The 22,785-nt window shown below is 44.6% G+C and overlaps 1 protein-coding gene across 1 annotated transcript; it reads right to left on the bottom strand.

Moving 5' to 3' along the window:
* Positions 1 to 11,460: 11,460 nt before the first annotated feature.
* On the bottom strand, positions 11,461 to 21,965 carry ODF1 (outer dense fiber of sperm tails 1). The gene is made up of 2 exons (XM_008001263.3): positions 21,507 to 21,965; positions 11,461 to 12,036 (listed from the first exon to the last, which is right to left on the bottom strand). The coding sequence occupies exons 1-2, from the start codon at positions 21,824 to 21,826 to the stop codon at positions 11,595 to 11,597; spliced, it is 762 nt and encodes a 253-aa protein (XP_007999454.1). The 5' UTR covers positions 21,827 to 21,965; the 3' UTR covers positions 11,461 to 11,594.
* Between the last annotated feature and the right edge of the window lie 820 nt (positions 21,966 to 22,785).

Here is a 22,785-nt window from a genome sequence, read left to right as displayed (position 1 = left end):
GTGTGAGGGTGCCTGCCCCCACAGGACTTACTGCTGTTGGTATTGACCTCGATCACCTGGCTGCAGTGTGTGTGTCAGGTGTCTTCACTGTGAAGTTACCCTTGCCTCACTTTGCATACTGTGCTCTTTGGAAGGAAGTCACTAAGTGTGGACTTAAGGAGTGGAGACTTGGGCTGCACCTACTTGAAGGTGGAGTATCTTCATAAATTATTTGGAATTCATCTGTATAAGAGCCTTGTCTCATCTCTCCCATTTAATATTTTTTCAATTATTCATTCATAACAGTATTCTTTGGATTATAATCCAATACTACTTAATTGTGTTGTTTCAGATTTGACCAGTGGGAGTTCTTTTAGTTTGCCCCCATGTCCCTTGGACACGGCCTCAGTGATATGGATTGTTTTTAAAGCACTTCCTTACTCTCTGGTACTACAAGATGCTCCAGGTTCCCCTGTGTATTTCCTGCCTCAGTCCTAGAATCGACCATTTCTCCAAGGAGTCCTGATTTCTTGAATTGGAGAATAGCATGAAAAACCAAGTTCTGGGCACAAGATCTGGCCTTCTGCTACTAGGGTGTCATTGTTTCTAGGCTCTCTCAGCTGACAGAGCAAGGAAATATATGTGGGCATACTAACCAGTAACCAGGGGTATGTCCCACCATACCCCTGACAATTGCATATATATGTATGCAAAATAGGGCACTCAAGATAGGAAGCCAGACGACTGACAGATAGATAGATAGATAGATAGATAGATAGATAGATAGATAGATAGACAGACAGACACATATCTAAATTTCTATGTGAACATGAGCTCATTTGTGTCTGCAACTATAATCCATTACAACATGGATCATGCTTGCCACCTCCACTTGTGTATTTGTAAATTCCCAACCCAACAGCGAGAAACCTGCTGTCACCATCCAGCACTATCTATTAGTTGTTCAACTTTGGTATACATGTACGGCAGTATCAGAATGTTAACCTGTAACCTGATGGGGAAAAATGTTATCTACTAGAGTACAGTGCTTATGTGTGGTTCTTCTTGCCTTTAGTCTTAGGGACTTTACTCATTCCAAAAGTTACTTAGGTCAGCATCTTTTTCCTCACCCTCTTCAGTGAGATGTTTTGATACATTTGTAATACAGTTAGATTCTTTTGTCACAGTCTGAAGTCTATGCTGAAATCACCCTACCTCCTAAGTGATTTTTTTAAAACTTGCATACGTTGGACCACTCTTTGTGCTGTAAAATTCTTTGGGTTTTGACAAATGCACAGCTTCCTGTGCCTACCATCACAGTATCATACAGAATAGTTTCATCACCCTAAAAAGTATCCCCCATGCTTTATTCAACCCTCTATCCCCCTCCCACCATACCCCTGGCAATTGCTGATTTTTTTTCACTATCTTTATAGCCTTTTTGTCTTGTTTTGCTTTTGAGACTAGATCTCTCACTCTGTTACCCAGGCTGGAGTGCAGTGGCAGGAACACGGCTCACTGCAGCCTTGACCTCCCAGGCTCAGGTGATCCTCCCACCTCAGCCTCCCAAGTAGCTGGGACTACAGCTGTGTGTTACCACACCTAGCTAAGTTTTGTATTGTTTGTAGAGATGGAGTTTTCCGGGTCACCCAGGCTGGTCTTGAACTCCCAGGCTCAAATGCTGGGATTACAGGTGTGAACCACCATGCCTAGCCTCTTTATAGTTTTTTTTTTCTAGAATGCCATATCATTAAAATAATAGAGTATACAGCCTTTCAGACTGACTTTTTAAATTTAATAATATGCAGTCAAGTTTCCTTTATGTGTTTTCCTTGATAGCTCATTTCTTTTTATCATAGAATAATATTTCATTGGATGGATATACCACAGTTTATTCATTCACCTATTGAGAGACATCTTGTTTGCTTCTAATTTTTAGAGATTATGAATAAAGCTGCTGCAAACATTCTTCTTGCCCATTTTAAAATTGTTTGTCCTCTGCTTTTCAAATTGACTACAAAGGACATAAATTTTATCAAATTTTAACTAATTTTTCCTGACCTATTCTTTCTCTATTGGCTTTATTTAGAAATGGACTATGTCTGTATTTCAGCTATGACTTCTGGGTACTCAGTCTGCCTTAGATTGATTTCCTCCATCCTAAGTTTAAAAGATGTTCTGCTGAACTTCTCTTTCCTTACATATTACGGGAGAGTGCATAGACTCAGGCAAAAGAGAGAGAAATGCTGCAGAATAGCAGAGGGGATGGAGGGATTGTTGCTTGGGGTAGCGCAGGGTTTTGCCTGTGAATTCTGAGTAGTTTGTCCCTTGGGCTTTCTAGGATCAGCTCTGAGTGAGGGTTTTCATGGGGTCTTTGGACACTGCAGTTCTAGGAGTAAGGAGCTATGTGGCCTGACGTTGGAAAAGAAAAATCAGACCCCAGAGTTGTTTCCCTGAGTCCACCCATCCCATTCCTGCTCTCCTTTATTTTGTGCTCCGTATTTCTCTCCCTGCTAGACCATAAGCACCATAAAGTTGGGGAGCAGGTCTGGTTTTCGATACCTAATTCCTCAATGTCTGGCATAATGGCCTGTGGGCAAGCAGAAAAGCAGATAAGGAGGAAGAAATGAAAGAAAAGAGTGAAAGAAGCAAGGAAGGAAGGAAGAGAGAAAGGGAGGGAGGAAGAAGGAAGAAAGGGAAGGAGGGAGGAAGAAAAAAGGAAAGAGAAAGAAAAAGAAAAAGAGAGGGAGAGGAAGGGGGGAGGAAGGGAAAGGAGAGGAGAGGAGAGCAGAGGAGAGGAGAGGAGAGGAGAAAGGAGGAAAGAAATGAAAGGAAGAAAGAGAGCAAGCAAGCAAGCTGATTATCTTCCATTAACCCTAAAACTCCACTTCAAGTTCTCCTCTGCTATGCTGTGGGCCCGGGTGGCTAACCCCGTGAATGGCATCACCAGAGTCCCTTGTCTTTGGGTATCCCACTGGAGTTGGCCAAGGGGGATGCACTATGGGTGAGCTGGAGTTTGGGAGCAAAGAGAGGTGGGAGTATTTATTCCTCTCGCTCCCCACCCGCTGGGCAGTCCTTCTGGCAGCAGCAGCATCCTTCTACAGCCCAGCTCCTGTGAAGCAGCCCTGGGTCCAGAGTTCTAGCTTTTTTCTGGGCACCAGTAACACCACTGTTTCCCTCCTCTCTAGGCTCAGTGCAAGGACAGCTTCCGTTTGCTAGTAGCCGCTGTGTGCACAGCATCCCTTGTTACTCACGTGGAGCCACCCTCGCTTCTGTAAAACCACTTCGTTAAAGCCTGTCAGAATCCCAGCGGAGTGTCCTCTGTTTCCTGCCTGGACTCTGACAGGTGCCTAAGCGGAGAATACAGGGAGAGAAGCAAAGAGAGCCTGGAAGGACAAGCGGGCTTCTCAGAAGACACACACTCACCTTACTTCCCAGGAGAATTAAACCCCCCAAGACCTGGGGAGCAAGTTCTTGTTATTTCTCTCATGTTTCACTGAGGGGAGAAGAAGGCATAGAAAGGACTTGTGTGTGACCCACACGATGTGGCTTGAGTCACTCCTGTCACTCCATGGTTAGTGGCTCTGTCCTTCCTGTGCCCCTCAGTACTTGGTTCTATCTCAATAGGTATCCTTGATAAGGTGGCATTGTCACTTACCAGTTTATTTATTTTTAAATTTAAATTTAAATTTTTTTTTTTTTTTTTTGGAAACAGGGTCTCACTCTGTCATCCAAGCTGGAGTGCAGTGGCATGATCTCAGCTCACTGCAACCTCCGCCTCCTGGGTTCAAACAATTCTCATGCCTCAGCCTCCCAAGTAGCTAGGATTACAGGCACACACCACTATGCCTAACTGATTTTGTATTTTTAGTAGAGACAGTTTCACCGTGTTGGCCAGGCTGGTCTCAAACTCCTGACCTCAAGTGATCTCCCCACCTCGGCCTCCCAAAGTGCTGGGATTACAGGCATGAGCCACCACTTCCGGCCACTTATCAGTTTATATGTCTGTCTTCCACACTAGATTAAAAACTCCTAAAAGCCATTTCCAGTCATGGCCATTCTGCATCCTGCCCAGCTTCTTGCAGGCTGCCCTGCACAGAGTAAGTCCTCATGTGGGTTCACATGAAGAAGGAATAGAGGCTTCAACCACAAATGAACTCCTGGGTACACCCTTCTAGAATCCACCCCCTTCCTAGGCAGTAGAGCCATCCCACTCAGCGGCCCCCGTCCCACTAAAAGCAGAAGTGATTCCAACCACATGGGGTTCTACCTCCGAAGCCCATGGCCAGTCCCTAAAGGCTAAAACCCATTTGACACTGATGCTACCGGAAGGTGACTAAGCTGCTGACTCAAGAAAACCGACTTCCTCTTCCAGGATTGTCGCCTAATCTATGATCAAGTAGTCTTACTCTGACAAATCCTGGCCTCGTGCTTTCCTGCCACCTTCACACGGCTCTCCAAGGTGCTTGTCTTAATCACCATGTTTGTCCCTGTACCCTTATTTCTGTTGCCATCTCTGGTATAATCTGAAGGATCTGTGCTAGCTCCTAAAGACCTCGCTAGGAGACCCTGACCACACAGGAAACATGAGGGGACCACATCCTCCCATCCCCAAACCAAGAGATGCTCATTAGAAATCTGGGCTGTCCCAGAAAATCTGGAATACATGCTCATTATATTTATATGCCAACACCAAGCCTTGATCTGTTTTAATTAAAATGGTTTTAATAACCAGAAATAAGGCCAGGGGCAGTGGCTCATGCCTGTAATCCCAGCACTTTGGGAGGCCGAGGTGGGTGGATAGCCCAAGGTCAAGAGTTTGAGACCAGCCTGGCCAACATGGCAAAATTCCATCTCTACTGAAAATACAAAAATTAGCCAGGCATGATGGTGCATGCCTGTAACCCCAGCTACTCAGGAGGCTGAGGCAGAAGAATCGCTTGAACCTAGGAGGTGGAGGTTGCAGTGAGCTGAGATTGTGCTATTGCACTCCAATCTGGGCAACGAGAGGGAAACTCTGTCTCAAAAAAAAAGAAAAAGAAAAAGAAACAGAAATATAATTAGAAAAAAACAACAACAACAATGAAGAAAGGTTATTGAAGTGTGTCTGACTGTAGTTGTTTCCACAGATGAGGTGACCATATTGCTTCTAAAGCAGTATTAATCCCAAAGGTTCTATTAGGGGAACATTTTAAATGCTAAATATTGTGATTCTTTTGATGTTATGTTGTTTTCAATAAAACCATTTGTGTGTATAATAAAGTATGATGTTCTACACCACTGTTAAGACTTTTCATCTAAAATCACAAACCAGAGGACAGCGTCAGCTCAGCTCAGCTCAGCCCTGGAGTCATTCCAGCCCAGGTGTCAGGGAATGAAGAAGCCTCCGGAAGATTCCAGCCATTTGGATCTTCCCAGATGGGAGGGACCAAGCATCCCTGCTATGTCCCATCTGAATTTCTGACCTATAGAATTCATGAGCATAACAAAATAGTTTACAACTCCCACCCCTAAATTCACAAACCAGAGTAAAACTCTTTTGAGACCACTTTCCTTAGTTTGGTGAATAAAAATGCAGTTATCACTAAAATTTGAGTTGAAAAGAAAGGCTGTCTTTCCTCTGAGACTTTCAGACTGGAAATTCTAGGTATTCTGATGCTTGGTGGCCCCCATCCCACTAAAAGCAGAAGTTATTTCAACCACCTGGGTTGGTTATTTCAACCACCTGCACCCCTTGCAGGTACTCTGTACTGTGTGAAGAGAAACATGACCCGCTGACTGCAAGAGCTTCTAAATGGTGGACCAGTTGCCCAAGAACAGTGACGGCTGGATTTCAAGCACCCTGCCTGGTGTCCTGGCTCCAGGACTCTTCCTGTCACTGACACATTCTCTGAGGCACACTTGAGGGCCTGGAATCATTACCTTTGTCATCTGTCCAAGGCCAGGTTTACATCCATCGCGTTGCTGATGTCTGTGTGGCTACAAGTCACAGGTCTTGGTGTGGCTCTGGGAGAGGGGTATTCAAGTCTAATTTTCAAATGCTCTACACTCATCAGGATCCAGAGGCCTAAGCAAGGGGTGTGTTTTGTTTTTGTTTTATACCTTTAGGGACAAGAACAAATACTTACTGCCGCTCTAGACAGGAAGAAAGCACCTCCAGGTTAGTAATAAAAGCAGTTGCTCCCTGAGGATAAATTCTGAGTCCATCTTCCACCCAGGATCACAAACCATGTGACTCATCCAGGCCTTGGTTGATAATTGTGCTATGTAAAGGCCAAAAACCCTACAAACTTTACTGGAATTCATCTGGGTCACCCAGCAACACCCTCTCCCCTTACTTGTTTTACAAACCCACCATCTTCTGGTTTCAGTATCCATTTTAGCTTAACTTTTAGCATAATGTCCTCAGCCAAAGAGCTAAATGAGAGTGTCCCAAACTCTTCCAACCTGTGACACTCATAGGCACTTAAATGGGAGAGGAAGACAAAGAGAGACAAAGAAAGCAACAGAGAGGGACAGAGATAGAGACAGAGAGAGAAGAAGGAATTTTTGTGCATGGAAGAGAAGTTGAAATAATTTTAAAACTTACTTATTCCATTAGTTCTGGGGACATGAAGAACTCACTAAATAAAACTATTTACAATGACTTAAGAACAGTCACCTGAGGATTTTTCATAATATCATTTTATTTTCTTCTCTTTTTTTTGAGATGAAGTCTCACTCTTGTGGCCCAGGCTGGAGTGCAACGGTGTGATCTCGGCTCACTGCAACCTCCGCCTGCCAGGTTCAAGAGCTTCTGCCTCAGCCTCCCAAATAGCTGGGATTACAGGTACCCACCACCACACCCAGCTAATTTTTGTATTTTTAGCAGAGACGGGGTTTCACCATGTTGGCCAGGCTGGTCTCGAACTCCTGACTTCAGGTGATCCACCCACCTCAACCTCCCAAAGTGCTGGGATTACAGGCGTGAGCCACAACGCCTGTCCCAACAATATCATTTTATAAAATAATTCACTGCATGAGCTTTAAAAGAAATCAAATAATACAAGATAGTCAATGGATATGGATTCTCCCTGGTCCTATACCCAAGAAATTTTAAATTCCTAACGCGGTGAAATAGATCTTTGGCTCTAAAATCTATTCCATGAACACTAAGAAGTGGAATGGTCAGGTCAGGTGTGGTGGCTCACAGGTGTAATACCAGCACTTTGAGAGGCTGAGGTGGGAGGATCACTTGAAGCCAGGAGTTCAAGGACAGTCTGGGCAATGTATTGAGACCCCATCTCTACAAAATAATAGATAAAATTTGCCAGGCATGGTGGCATGTGCCTGTAGTCCCAGCTACTTAGGAGGCTGAGGTGGGAGGATTGCTTGAGCCCAGAATTTGAGGCTGCAGTGAGCCAAGATTGTGCCACTGCACTTCAGCCTGGGTGACAGAGCAAGACCCTGTTTCAAAAATAATAATAATAATAAAGAAGTATAATTATATTCATTGCTCTTAGTTCTACAGTATTACCAAACACGTTTATTAGAAGGTGGCACATTTGCCTAATTTATATGTTCATTCATCACACATGTGCTGGGCAGTGAAGCAGCTCAGAGCCTCTCGTCTTTCAGTTGCCATGTGGGCTGATTTCTCTCTTCTGCCCCTTCAAGAGTCACCCCCATTCCCATCTCCTACCCAGGTAGATGGAGTCCGGTGTTTACGACTGGACCCGGACCTACAAAATTGCATTAAAGGCCACAGCCGAGCTGTCGGAGCCCTGGGGTTCATCCGACCAGCCAAGGGCAATTTTGAAAGCAGCAAATGTTTCTTCTTTCTTCTCCTTTGTATCAACTTCCTCCACATCCCCAGGAACCCAGTTAGTTCATGGACTAAGCCCTGCTCTGTGCCTTTCCTGCAGGCCTCAGACAGGGCCCACAGCCAGGCTCTACCTCCTACCCAGGCCTGCTTCCCCTCCCCACACCTTCTCTGAGATTGGAGGGCACTTCCCTCCCACACTGTATGATTTACTTCTTGATTCCACACTGTCAAGTGCGCTGACAAGTATACCACCGAGCTTAGTCTTGCCTTAAAATATAGAAGCTCCTGGTGCTGTGAATTACTCAGAGCAGTGGACTCAGTAGATACATCCTTGTCTTTCTAGCAAGTCTTTCCCTATTAGGGGTGGTGAGCACACCAAGGCCACCAATTCCCTGCAGGTCAGACTCAGGCTTACCTGAAGCTTCCTTCGAGACAGGGATGTCGACAATAAACCTTGGGAATGCCCAGGGCCAGTCTGGAAGGCCCCTTTGTCCTCTCTAGCTCTTGCACATTCAGTTTCTTTGGCTCTCTCCACCCTCCAGCCTGAGCCCCTTTATAGCATCCCTCCTTGAGTCTAATGTGAGGCATTTGTGAAAAGGGTGCTTTCTCTATCCATCCCTGTTGCAGAGCACAGTATCTGGCATTCAAAATGATAAAGTCTGGCTGGCAGGTTGACGGATGAATGGATGAGCTGCAGGACCAACAATAAGGAGGATGGGTCAGTGTGTGAGTGAATCAAACAATGAGATATTCCTAAGAGTGTCCTGGAATGGCACCCACCAGAGGACAGAAGTTCCTGCTTATCCAATGGGTTAGGACCTCAGTGGCTTTATATAAGACAAAATAAAATCATTGATAAATGCTTCAAGTTTGTAAAAATATGTTTTTAGTGTTTATTTTCCACATTTAAGAAGTATTGGTGGCTGCCAAAAGACCCCAGTGGCATCCCATTGACTCTCTAGGGTGAAATTTCTTCAAATTCATTTTCCAAAAATTTATACCTTAGAAAATAGGATATTTATAAACATATATTCAAAACATGGCATGATACTTATACAGGTAAAGTTTTGAAATGTTCAGTATGTTTTATTCACCACTTCTGTTAGAGGGCCATTACTTCCCTTAATTGAAAGCAAAATATGTCTGTTACCACCATCAGTATTCTACAGCCTTGAACTTGAAGGAAGCTTTTTGTTTGTGAATTTTTGTTTGTTTTAAGACAAGGTCTTGCTCTGTTGCCCGAGCTGGAGTGCAGTAGCATGATCATAGCTCACTGCATCCTTGATATCCGAGGCTTCAAGTGATCCTCCTGCCTCAGCCTCTCAAGTAGCTAGGACCACAAGTATGGGCCATCACGCCTAACTATTTTTTTTTAATTTTTAGTAGAGGCCAGGCGCAGTGGCTCACGCCTGTAATCCCAACACTTTGGGAGGCCAAGGCGGGTGAATCATGAGGTCAGGAGTTAAGAGACCAGCCTGGCCAACATGTTGAAACCCCATCTGTACTAAAAATACAAAAAATTAGCTGGGCGTGATGGTACATGCCTGTAATTCCAGCTACTCAGGAGGCTGAGGCAGGAGAATCGCTTGAACCCGGGAAAGGAGGTTGCAGTGAGCCGAGACTGCACCACTGCACTCCAGCTTGAGCAACAGAGCAAGACTCCGTCTCAAAAAATAAAAACAAATAAAGTTTTAGTAGAGATGAGGTCTTGCTATGTTGCCCAGATTGGTCTCCAGCTCCTGGGCTCAAGCGATCTTCTCCCCTCAGCCTCCTAAAGTGCTGGGATTACAGAGGAGAGCCACCGTGTCTGGCCTAAAGGAAGTTTTTAAAATAAAAGCCTGGGATAGCTTTAATATCCCATCCAGAACTTCTCAACCTTAGCTGCATTCTTAAATCACCTGGGAAGCTTTTAAAAGTCACAATGCCCAGGTTGCACCTCACCTATATTACATTAGGTTCTCTGGAGAAAGGACATAGACATCTGTCTTTTGTTTTAATTTTTGCCTTTTTTAGTTTTTAGTTTTAGTTTAGTTTGTTTGTTTGTTTGTTTGTTTGGTATGTTTTGCTTGGCATCCATATTTTTAAAGCGCCCCAAGTGATCCCCGTGTAGAGCCAATGCTGAGAACTACTGCTGTCACCCACATACCGCTGAAACTCAGGGAGAGACTTACTGTGCAAACTGGAGGGTTTTATGTTCCCTCCGAGAGTCAGGTTGGAAACCAGCCAGTATCCTCATTCTGATTCTTCCCCATCATCTCGTACTTTGCTTATTTCAATCCTGGTAATAAAGAACCCTGGCTTATGGACTGTGTCCTCCAGGCAGATCCAAGTTCAGGTGACTTACGCTATCGTTTTGTGAAAGCTGTACTTTTCCACTCCTGACCTTTGAATTGAGCTTCTGTGTCTAAAAGCAGTTTCAGAAATTAAGAAAAGGAGACAGGCCAGGTGCAGTGACTCACACCTGTAGTCCCAGCATTTTTTGAGGCCGAAGCAAGTGGATTTCTTGAGCTGAGGAGTTTAAGACCAGCTTGGGCAGCAGGGCAAAATCTTGTCTCCACCAAAAATACAAAACTTAGCCTGCCTTGGTAACATGCACCTGTAGTCCCAACTACACAGGAGGCTGAGGTGGGAGGATCATTGGAGCCCAGGAGATCAAGGCTGCAGTAAGCCATGATTGTACCACTGTACTCCAGACTTCGTGACTGAGCAAGGCCTTGTCTAAAAAAAAAAAGAAAAGAAAAGAGGCCGGGCACGGTGGCCCATGCCCGTAATCCCAACACTTTGGGAGGCCAAAGCAGTGGATCCCCTGAGATCAGGAGTTCGAGACCAGCCTGGCCAACAATGTGAAACCCTGTCTCTACTAAAAATACAAAAAAATTAGCCAAGCATGGTGCTGCACGCCTGTAATCCCAGCTATTCAGGAGGCTGAGGCAGAATAATCGCTTGAACCTGGGAGGCAGAAGTTGTATTGAGCTGAGATTGTACCACTGTACTCCAGTCTGGAGGACAGAGCAAGACTCTGTCAAAAAAAAAAAAAAAAAAAAAAGAAGAAAGAAAAGAAAAAGAAAAAAAAAAAACAGAAAAAGAGATAGTTGTAATAAATCTCAAGTAGGTTGCAAACCAAAGCTGGTTTGTTTAGTTTCAGTTTTGCTTTTTTTTTTTTTTAAACGTTTTGTTTAGCATCCATATGCTAACCAGAGCTGGCCAATTCCCCAAACCACAGGAATGTTGAAAAATGACAAGCTGTATGGCCACCCCGCCTTGGCCAGCAAACGTGCCCCTCATCCCACCTACCACCCCATACTTTTTGTATTCTGATCATTGTCCAGTAAAACCACAACCCCACTGTGCTTGAGGAGTCTCTTTCCAGGACTCCCCACTGCAGTAGCTTTGAAAATGTGCTTGCCTTCAACTCTAGTTAATCTGTTTCTGCTTTGACCATTTGGTTTCTGGGCTAGGCCATTTCGCTGGATCATCTGGAAAACAATGTCTGGGGATGCCCACCAGAAAAGTGTCTTCTCCTGGAGTTTGGAGGTAGTTGGGTATGGAGGAGGGAGTGGGAGGTTGGGTCTCACCATATATCATCCTTCTATTCCCATCCACTGATTATTCCAGTGTTCACTAACTCTGCAGGGCTCCTGCAGTGGGTTTAACCAAAAGACTTTCACACAACACCAGCAGATTGCAATTATGTATTCAGTTTCCTACCTACTTGAACAACAGGGGCCACGGGAAGGAGAGGAGAAACATTGAGAGAGCTGCCTGGGTGGAGTAGCTGACTTCTATTAAGTAATGGGTTCCTATGTGCACTTTACAAAATCATCTTCCTACAGGAAAATCGGCTTCCACAGGGATAACACGGGTTGCAAGGGTCACATGGGTTGCAGGGGCTGCAGGGGCTACAGGGGTTGCAGGGGCTGCACGGGTTGCAGGGGTTGCAAGGGTTGCAGGGAGAAGTGCAAGGGTAGCAAGGCGACTCGATCTTGACGCAACTGCCGAGCCCGTAGGAGTATGTTACATCCTTCTCATCCACACAGGGCGGCAAGCTGAACTCTTTGCAGATGTTCATGTAGCTGTACTTTTTCGATCCAAGGCAGTCGTACCTGTTCTCCCGCTCAGCCGACACACATACCTTTCCATCCTTCACTCGAACTTTGACTTGATCAGGTTCAAAACCGCATACATTCACTGATCCTAAAATGTTACTGCTACAGCAGGAGGAAGCCAGAATTCTATTTGTTGTTCTTCTCAGTCTGGAATTGAGAAAAGGGATAGGGTGGGAGAGAGCTCAGACCTCAGAATCCAGACACAGCTTGAGAAGCAATATTTTGATTTCTAGCTTTTGAAATAGCCAAAGTTAACACTAGCCACTGTGAAAATAAACTTCACACAAATGCATGAAGTAAAAAGTGTGGTCCACCCATGTGAATCACACTGCCCCACAAGTACACCACTATTCACAATGAATGCATGCTGCCTGCCCTTCCAAATCTTTCTCTTGTGTTTAAATACCAGCTCCTCCTTTTATTAGTTATGCATCCTTGGGTAGGTTCCTTAACCCCTCTGTGCCTCAGTTTCCTCATCTGCAAAATGGAGATAATAATTATATTAATGCCTGCATCATATAGGGCTATTGGAGGATTAGATGAGATTATGATATTTTACTTAGCACTGTGCTTGGTACATTATAAATCCTGCTTAATTATTATCACTCACATTATTACTATAATTAAATTGTGTATATAGTTATAATTAAATTATATATATAAATTATATTTTGTATTTATATAGATTAAAAAATGGGATGTAACTATTAAGATACCATTTAAAATCTGCATTTTAGAGACGGTTGTCAACTTTAGAACCCAGCCCTACTGGTTCATAGGACAGGTGCTACCTCTGGCAATTGCACAGAGACAGCCTGAAAGCTTAATCAAACAAGGATGGCAGGAGAGCCCTGGCCTGGCTCTGCCCAGCAGGGCCTGGCTCCTCCAGGCTGGGAAGTCACTCTAGGCTCTGGACAGCTGGTACAAGCAGAAATGCAGTCAGCTGAGTGGGGCCATGTTGATCAGATACCGAACAGCCTGCCAGTGGTGTCCTGAATCAGGATTACATCAGCTAGCAAGAGCTGATAGTGCACATCTCTTCCTGACTCCCCATTTAGTACTGCATGCTGATAGCTTGAAATCAATCTTAGTCGTGATGAGGATATTTACACCATGGAAATTGGAAAATGCATATCAGCGCTCTCCTCTGTCCTCACTGCAGAGCTACCATGGTTCCTATAGAGCTACCTTTTGTTATTCAGTAGTTCTATTGTGTAAATCCTTAATAAAAACAATAACAGCAGCTCACACTAATTGATCAGTTATGATCCGTCAAGAGGTAGTAAAGCAAAGTGCCTAAGAACAGACTCTGGAACTGGTGTACCTAGGTTTAAAGCTTGGCTCTGCCATGTGAATAACTTACTTCTCTGTGCCTCAGTTTCCTCATCTGTAAAACTGGGGCAATAAAAATAGTCTACATCATTGGGTTGCTGTGAGGCTTAAATTAGTTAATGCAAGAAAATATTTACAATAATGCTTGGCACATAGGATGTTAAGTTTTTGTCTTTTTTTTTTAAAGTGTGCTGTGGCACTATTCACAATAGCAAAGACTTGGAATCAACCCAAATGTCCATCAGTGACAGATTGGATTAAGAAAATGTGGCACATATACACCATGGAATACTATGCAGCCATAAAAAAGGATGAGTTTGTGTCCTTTGTAGGGACATGGATGCAGCTGGAAACCATCATTCTCAGCAAACTATCACAAGAACAGAAAACCAAACACCGCATGTTCTCACTCATAGGCGGGAACTGAACAATGAGATCACTTGGACTCGGGAAGGGGAACATCACACACCGGGGCCTATCATGGGGGGGGTGGTGGGGAGGGGGGAGGGATTGCATTAGGAGTTATACCTGATGTAAATGACGAGTTGATGGGTGCAGCACACCAACATGGCACAAGTATACATATGTAGCAAACCTGCACGTTGTGCACATGTACCCTACAACTTGAAGTTTAATAATAATAAATAAATTAAAAAAAAAAAAAAAGAAATGACTGGAGAAAAAATAAAAATAAAAAAAATAAAGTGTGCTGTGGAAAGTGCTAAGCATATTAAAGGCATATTTCATTTAATCTTCACAAAAATAACTGTGATGCAGATGTAATTATCACCATATCACTTTGGATGTTAAATTTTGTTTATGCAGTTACTTCTTTACGTTACATAAGTTATACAAGTTCATTGTAGAAGACTCAAAATACAGATAAGTAAACATATGGACTATTTTAAAAATACCTATAATTTCATAACTCTTAGCATTTTGGTGTTTGACTTTGTGTGTGTGTGTGTGTATGTGTAGTTCTATATACATGCAGAAAGAGAGAGAGTTTTGTATGTGTTCTTATGAAATCATGCTATACATACTGATTTTTATCTGTATTTTCCACTGGAGCCCTAACATCATTAGATTAGCAGTTTGAGTGTTCGCTACCTTGTACTGAAAGTTACAAATCAAGACTCTTGGTGGCTAATTATAAAATGATCAAGTAGAACTCAGTCCCAGAAGACACTGAGGCAAACAAAAACAACTTGTGTAATACAGCCAGAGGACTGTATTCAGTCCCATTTCTTTTCTTTTCTTTTCTTTTCTTTTTTTTTTTTGAGACGCAGTCTCGCTCTGTTGCTCAGACTGGAGTGCAGTGGCGTGATATTGGCTCACTGCAAGCTCCACCTCCCGGGTTCACACCATTCTCCTGCCTCAGCCTCCTGAGTAGCTGGGAGTACAGGTGCCCACCACCATGCCTGGCTTCTTTTTTTTTTTTTTTTTTTTTGAGACGGAGTCTCGCTCTGTCACCCAGGCTGGAGTGCAGTGGCCGGATCTCAGCTCACTGCAAGCTCCGCCTCCCGGGTTTACACCATTATCCTGCCTCAGCCTCCGAGTAGCTGGGATTACAGGCGCCCGCCACCTCGCCGGCTAGTTTTTTGTATTTTTTAGTAGAGACGGGGTTTCACCGTGTTAGCCAGGATGGTCTCGATCTCCTGACCTTGTGATCCACCCGTCTCGGCCTCCCAAAGTGCTGGGATTACAGGCTTGAGCCACCGCGCCCGGCCGCTTCTTTTTTTTTTTTTAGTAGAGAAGGGGGTTTCACCATGTTAGCCAGGATAGTCTCAATCTCCTGACCTTGTGATCTGCCTGCCTCAGCCTCCCAAAGTGCTGGGATTACAGGTGTGAGCCACCACATCCGACCTCAGCCCCATTTCTACCTCTTGCCCCATGGAACCTGGGGGTGGCATGAGGCATGATTGTATTTCTTGCCCTGGGTGTGCCAGGGTACCCTATGCCACACTAAGGAGAAAGTAGGAGAATTTTGGACTCTTTGAAATCTATCTTTGTGAGGTAAGCAGGAGAACAAGCACTCTATCTTGCTGGATGGGCAGAAAATAGCCCACAAAGATGCAGAGAACCAACCCAAATTCCAGGCATGGTACCCTCTCTGGATGGATTACAGGCTTAAAGCCAGAGCAGCCAAGGCCAAGGGGAAGCACAGAGCAAGATGGGCACTCTCTGGGCCTTTCAAGACTCTCCCACGGTGTGTGCATGGTCTGAGAATCAAACTTCTCCCGTTCAGCTCAGATCTTCTCATATGAGACGAGAAACATCAAATCCCACCAGGACGATGCAGCCGGGCCTCCTGAAGGAGGGCCAAGGACCCCAGCTAGGAGTCCCTGCTAGTGGCCCCGGCTCTGGCCACAGCTAGTTTTGGCAAAGCCCTCTTGACCTCCATAGAAGCTGGATCTGGGAGCCAGGTCTATAAGCCCAAGTCAGTGCCCAGATTCATCTCCTCTAAGTAACCTGGTCCCAGGGCACAATTTCATGTATTTTGTTGCTTGGGTTCCTTTTTTTCCTCCATTCTTGTCACTTTGGTTCCTGTGGCTCTGCGACAGCTGCACAAGAGTCACAAATGTCTTCAGGAAGTCACCCAAAAAGTCTTGGCCAGATGATGCTTCCTTTTCTTCTTGCTTCTAAGTCAGTGGTTATCAGGGAAGATGTGTTGGTTTAGGGAAAACTTGCAGAAGTCACATTTTACTCATCAGACTCAACTCTGAACTTGCAATTTGACTCCTGCCTGGTGATGTCCCCATCACCCCACCTGGAATTTTCCATGGCTCTATGGGGTTCTGCGCAAAGGGAGTTTGCCTCCTATACTTGTTATCATGGGGACGAAGCTTAGCCTCAGTAAACGTAGGGAAATCAGCTCCTTTGCAGAAGCCTCTTGGGAAGGCTGGGAAAAGCTAGCAGACAGCCAGTGCCTGTGTCTGCTGCTCTGTGCAGCCTCCTTTCCTCCCTGCTAATGCTGAATTTCACCTGGATGTACAACCAGACTCCCAAATATGAAACATGCTGCCCACAGCAATGACCAGCTGCATACCCAGCCATCTTCTCAAATATATAAATCAGATTCAGCCTGGTCATGAATAAAGTAATGAAGATGTCAAAAATATCGACCTCTACCAGGGAACCAGGTGGGGCAGGCCTTCCTCCAGGCTTCGTTGGAGTACTTTGCTTTTTCTTCTGAATTTAGCCCCATCCCAAAGTCCCATTTAAACTTGATCCTTCTCTTTCCAACACATCTTTTTCTTTCTCTTCTCCTTTCTTCCCCCTTTCTCTTATTTTCCAGCCTTTTCTCTCTTCTCCAGGCTTTCGGGTTGATACTGAGGACAATGTCACTCAGCAGGGAGCCAGGCAGCATGGCACAAGTGCATCTGACTCTCCTGCAGGGTTTGTTAAAACACAGGTGGCTGATTAGCTGGGCGTGGTTGTCCCCACCTCTAGTCCCAGTTACTCAGGAGGCCGAGAAAGGAGAATCGCTTGAACCCAGGAGGCGGAAGTTGCAGTGAGCCGAGATCACACCACTGTACTCCAGCTTGGGCGGCAGAGCAAGACTCCATCTCAGAAAAACAAAACAAAACAACAACAGCAACAAAAAAACACAGGTGGCTGGATCCCACCCCTAGAGTTTCAGAGGTTTCAGAACTAGCAGGTCTAGGGTGGATCTGAGAATCTGCATTTCTAACATGCTGCAGGTAATGCTACTAATCAGCTTCAGGGGCCACACATTGAGAACCACTGACCAGAGATTAAGCTCACAGATTCCAGACTCAGGCACACACAGCTTCAAGTCTTGGCTCTGCCACCACCTAGTAATCAAGAACATGGCCCCTGAATCTGTTTCATTGTCTGTAAGATGACCAAGATAATATCACCCAATATGTCACCCATGTTACAAGGCTTAAATGAACATGAAGTGCTAGGAACAGTTTCACTCAATAAAGTGTAAGTCTTCTTTATCAAGCTGCACCAGGCCCCACCTTACATGGACTTACCCTAAATCTGAAGCTTTAAGTCTTATATCATTAAACAACAAGGTCAAACCAAATCATAGCAATGCATTTGGCCTAGACGGGAAGCGACTTTTACCCCTGCAGCCAAGGGGTGACTGAGCTGTGAGAAGTATGGATGTGAAGGGTCTATGATGAGAGGCAGGCAAAAGCCCAACTCACTTCCACTTCTGCAGAGGACACAGGGAAACAAGGGAGAGCTCCCCTCAGTGGGAGTGGAAGAGCCAGACTTGCACCAGCCAGAAAGCCCCATAGGGCTCACTTATACTTCGACCTCTGCGTCAGAGAATGAGAGAGACTAGAAAGCTTTCTCTGAGGGCTTAGACCTGGGCAAGGCACCTCTAAACCCACAAAGAGCTCACCATGAGGCCTGACTGTCATCAGCCTCGCCAAGCATGAGTGGATTCAGTGAAAACCTCATCCTCAGAGCATGAAGAGGGAACCAAGAAATGAGGAGGCAGATTTTTGAAGTTTTGAGAGTGCCCCTGGTGTGGGGATTTCAAGGGAATTTTTCACTGAGATTCATGCCAACCACAGACACTTGGGTACGTGGACAGAAACACGGTCTCAGGATTCGTTTCTAGGTACCGGTAAAGAGTACAGCTGTAAATCAAGGTTCTTTTGCTCCCGAGGACTGCCTGGTGTCCTGGCCACGCGGGGCACCCATGAATTAGATAATAAACTCCTAGGGCAGGATTGAGGAGGGCCTGGGTTTTGTTTCTCCAGCTTTAAGACAGAGGGTAGGGAAACCATGAAATGTGGTGGTGAATCGGGTACAACTTAAATCAGGCTGGTGGCATGGCTTCCCACAAAGGAAACCAATGCAGTCCCCTCAGCCCCTCTAAATCCGGAAGAGGGAGGAAGAGACAGGGGCACTGCCTGCCTCTAGGGAAGGAAAAGAGGATATCAAAGAAGCTAAAGAAACAAAGGTGCTTACTTGGGTCTCTACTAAGGAAGACACCGCCAATATGGCGTCTTCTGGAGCAGCTGCCCAATAAAGGATGGAAATGGATTGGATTTCCTTCCTTCCTTCCTTCCTTCCTTCCTTCCTTCCTTCCTTCCTTCCTTCCTTCCTTCCTTCCTTCCTTCCTTCCCTCCCTCCCTCCCTCCCTTCCTCCCTCCCTCTCTTCTTTCTTTCTTTCTTTCTTTCTTTCTTTCTTTCTTTCTTTCTTTCTTTCTCTTCTTTCTTTCTTTCTTTCCTTCCTTCCTTCCTTCCTTCCTTCCTTCTTTCTTTCTTTCTTTCTTTCTTTCTTTCTTTCTTTCTTTCTTTCTTTCTTTCTTTCTTTCTTTCTTTCTTTCTTTCTTTCTTTCTTTCTTCTTTCTCTCTCTCTTTCTTTCTTCTCTCTCTCTCTCTCTCTTTCTTTCTTTGAAACAGGGTCTCTTTCTATTGCCTAGGCTGGAGTGCAGTGCCATAATCACGGCTGACTGCAGTCCTGACCTCCCAGGCTCAAGCAATCCTCCCACCTCAGCCTCCTGAGTACTGTGGACCACAAACATGTGCCACCACGCTTGGCTAATTTTTTTAATTTTTATTTTTTGTAGAGATGGGGTCTCCCTGTGTTGCTCAGGCTGGTCTCGAACTACCAGACTTTAGCAATTCTCCCATTACAGCCTCCCAAAGTGCTGGGATTATAGGTGTGAACCAGTGCACCCAGCTTAGATTGGATTTTCTATGCCCAGTCTAAGAAAACACCACACATACATCAATCAAATAACTGACTATTATAGTCAGGAGTGCTCAAGTAATCTGTGGGATGAATTAAGAAGCTGTTGGCTGAGGCTTTTTACCAGTTATTAAAGGAGGACCCAGAGACACAGCAGATTGACTCTTACCCAGAAAAACAGTTTCAAGGGGGCCAACACAACTACAGACCAGAGAGTCTTCACTTCACATTGGGCAAAGAACCTTCTGGACAACACAGCCTGCCATCCGAAAGGATATGTCATAACTAACCAACCCCCTTGCATTCTTTAAAAGGGAGGAAGGTCATGTGAATATGAATTCTAAACTCAAAAAGCCTTGGGCAAGCTTTCACACCAAAGATTGTTTTAAAAAATTGAATCAACACGATATTTCTGTATCTATTTAGTTATGGATCAGGCGCTAGCTTAGAGATAAGAATAAATGGCATTGCACTAGAAGAAAAAATACTACAGTGGGGGCCTTCTGGGACTGAGGCTAGAATCAGGGTTTAACATTTTCACCCATATTCACCCATATTCAGGAAAATTGAATATTTAGGTTTGCAAATGACACTAAGCCTTTTTGGAGAGTGAAATGTCAAGTTGTCAGAAATAGAGCATAGACATTTCACAAGGTGGTATGAATTGGAAGAGATAAAGAGGACAAGCCTGAGGTCATTTCTAAAATGGACTTGGAGTTATCATTTCTGAGATCCAGGAATTAATGTAAAGACATCACCAGCTTCATATACTGCCTGCAGGCACAGAAAAAGTAGGCAAAGACCCAGAGGCTGTCAGGAAGAGCATCACAAACAAGAGAAAGTATTACCTCTTGCCTAAACTACACTGCTGAGATTAAGCTTGAAGCTGTTTCTACTGCACGCCAAGAAACAAGGCTCCTGAAAGAGGCATAAAGAGAGTAGATGGCACAGGACAGAGGGCATTTTAATTGGTAGAGTCTGGGGATAGGAGAGCAGCCAGGAGACAGAGGCTGGAAAGACCTGGACAAGGGTATTCAAGTATCCAAAGGTAGGAGGAGACTGGATACTGATCTGCTCACAAGGAAACTTTAACTTGGACCAAATATTTTAAAAAGAGCCCCTGCCTCAAGTGTGAGCAATTTATGTAACTTGATACCCTAAGAAATAAAAACAAACATTGGTTCAAAGAGTATAGATGAATTTACAGGTGAAAGCTCCCAGGCTATGAGGGAGGTTCATTCATGACCATTGGTGACTGGTGACCTAGACAATAATTATCCTTTTTTTTTTTTTTTTTTGAAACAGAGTCTCACTTTGTCACCCAGACTGGAGTGCAGTGGCACGATCTTGGCTCACTGCAACCTCTGCCTCCTGGGTTCAAGCGAATCTCCTGCCTCAGCCTCACAAGTAGCTGGGATTACAGGCACCTGCTACTATGCTTGGCTATTTTTTTTTTTTTTTTTGTATTTAGTAGAGATGGAGTTTCACCATGTTAGCCAGGCTAGTCTCGAACTCTTGACCTCAGGTGATCTGCCCGCCTCGGCCTCCCAAAGTGCTGGGTTTACAGGCATGAGCCACTGCACCCGGTCTCCTATTGCTTTTTCCAAAGAAACAGCACTGTCACTGTCATCAAGAGACTCTATCTATCTATCTATCTATCTATCTATCTATCTATCTATCTTCTGTTTATCAGTTTTTCTGCACTTTGCTTGTTTGACTTAATACATCAATATGAAAAATGCTTCATCAATCCTTTCTATGTTTACTTTTTATTTCAGTGTATGAATGTATTATTTCTTTAACCAGGGACAGCACTTTGAACCATCTTTTTCATCAACAGTAACAGACTAAATGGCATATGTAAAAAGTTAGAAAAGGAAAGGCTTCTCCAGGTAAAAAGAAAATATAATCTAAAACAAAATTGTTTTAAACTGACTCTTTTTAATTACCCAATTCAATTAAAAAGCCTTTCAAGTCTATCCTGAAAGCTACAACTCAGTCCATAGTTTATTTGCAAGACCTTTGCTAGAGTGAGAGGGGAGGCCAACATGATAGACCTAATTCCAGACACAAGGTAAGTCTTTGTCTGGAGTGGGGGGATAGGAGAATGATATTCCCACAAGACCAAGGCAATGCCTCTATTGTTCAATTTGCTCTCCTGCTTGTAAAGCCTCTGGCACACATTAAGGATTTGATCAATTATTATTACTTCTCCTATAGTCATTTCTGTAAGTCCAAATATACTCAAATCACTTTACTCATAACCAGGAAAAATGTTTAGTTTGCTGCTTCCAATGGCTTTTTAACGACACCCCCTGTTTCTTCCCTTCATTAAAGCCGCATTATTTATCATACTGGCATTCTTGCTATAAACCACCAACGACCTTGCCAATCGACATCATTACATTGTCTTTTGAGAACCCAACAATTCCCATCATGGACTCATTTACTCTTCTTTCCTTAAATCTTTCCTAAGTCACCAGGGTCATTATCCTGAACCCTTTTAATCTTTGTTCAAGTATTGATTGTCGCATATTTTTCCTTATTCCAACTTATAAGGCTGATATACCAACTATAAAAATCTAAAAATAAGTTATTTTACTTGGCAAGCTCTCGCTTCTCATCTTCTATGGCTCTGATGGCTTTCCTCTCCAAACTTCTGAGCGACGGTCGCAGACAGTAAAGCTTGTAATCACACAGGCAACATGGGTAGAGATCACACAGGCCGCAAGAGCGCGATCGCTTGGAGTAGCACAAGCAGTACGGATATGGGTGCAAGTCACAGCAGCAGTAGGGGTGCATATACAAGTCACACAGGCACCGCGTGCTAAATTCGTCGATGCATCTCAGTTGCCTTAGTTCTCTGTCCACCTTCTTTATGTCCCTTCTGACACTGTCCAAGAGACAACTCAGTGCAGCCATTATGGTCACACCTTATTGTTCTGTGAGTACCTGTGGGAAATGGCACTCAGGGAAAAAATTTGTTCTAAGCCCTTCTCAGAAGTTGCTTTTAAAAATAAATGAGGCACACATGATTCACTTACTTTAAAGCCTGTGTTCTGTGACCTCACCGCCTTCTGAAGTATGTCATAGTCTTCTGGTTACCATGTGAACTGTACACAGTTATGGTCTCCAGAGGCCCTCCTCAGAGTTACAGGGCTACTCTCAGAACCATACTCATGTTGAGATTTCACTCACCTTCAAGGAGGATGGGTCTCCCAAGCGAGCACAGCTCACCGGGGTGCATGGGGCGGCCACTAACGTCCTTGCCTTGTGTGTGCTCTGGGGACCAGCCATGGCTATGACTGTGTGTTTGTTGAACTTGGTGCAGGCGAAGGCAGGAGCTGCCCACTCCTTTCTCCACGCACTTCTAGCTCTAGCCTTGACTGGAAGCTTGGCCTTGCTCCTTTTGTTCTAGAATTCATTCTGGCTCCAGACAGGTAGAATATAAAGAATGTTCTCATCGTTCTCCTCCTACCAAGTCATCCTCAAGTCAGCCATTGCCCTTGAGCTTCTGAGTTACAGGTCTCTGAGTCCTGCCCATTCTTTGCTAGCTGTGGTCATGGCTGTCTGGGAAGCTCAGTTCTCTACTGGTTGGGGGTCCTGTCCTTAAGCTCCCATCTGTCAGTGCTCGGGGGCCTGTCCTGGGGAACTACCTCCCAGCGACTACACCTTTGGTCTTGCATCCAAGCCTCCAGATGCCTTGTCCCTGAGAGCTTCCCAAATATTGGTCTTTGACGCTCTCGTAGCCAACTTCCTGAAGGTGCTGGAAGCCAACTGCCTGAAACCCCCACTTCGGCCGGTTTCCTTTACTTTCTATTCAGTTAATATTCTAGACCTCTGACTGAGCCTCAGATTTGGCTCTCGGTGCCTCTACTCTG

This window comes from Chlorocebus sabaeus, chromosome 8 (genome assembly GCF_047675955.1).
Source record: "Chlorocebus sabaeus isolate Y175 chromosome 8, mChlSab1.0.hap1, whole genome shotgun sequence".
Taxonomy (NCBI): Eukaryota; Metazoa; Chordata; class Mammalia; order Primates; family Cercopithecidae; genus Chlorocebus; species Chlorocebus sabaeus.
Note: the sequence above shows the minus strand (reverse complement) of the source record. Positions and strands in the feature narration are given on the sequence as shown.

Coding starts and splice junctions, on each gene's coding strand:
- ODF1 (XM_008001263.3), bottom strand. CDS start 21,826: ATGGCTGCACTGAGTTGTCTCTTGGACAGTGTCAGAAGGGACATAAAG. Junction 12,037..21,506: donor GAGAAGCGAGAGCTTGCCAA/GTAAAATAACTT, acceptor TCTCAATTCCAG/ACTGAGAAGAACAACAAATA.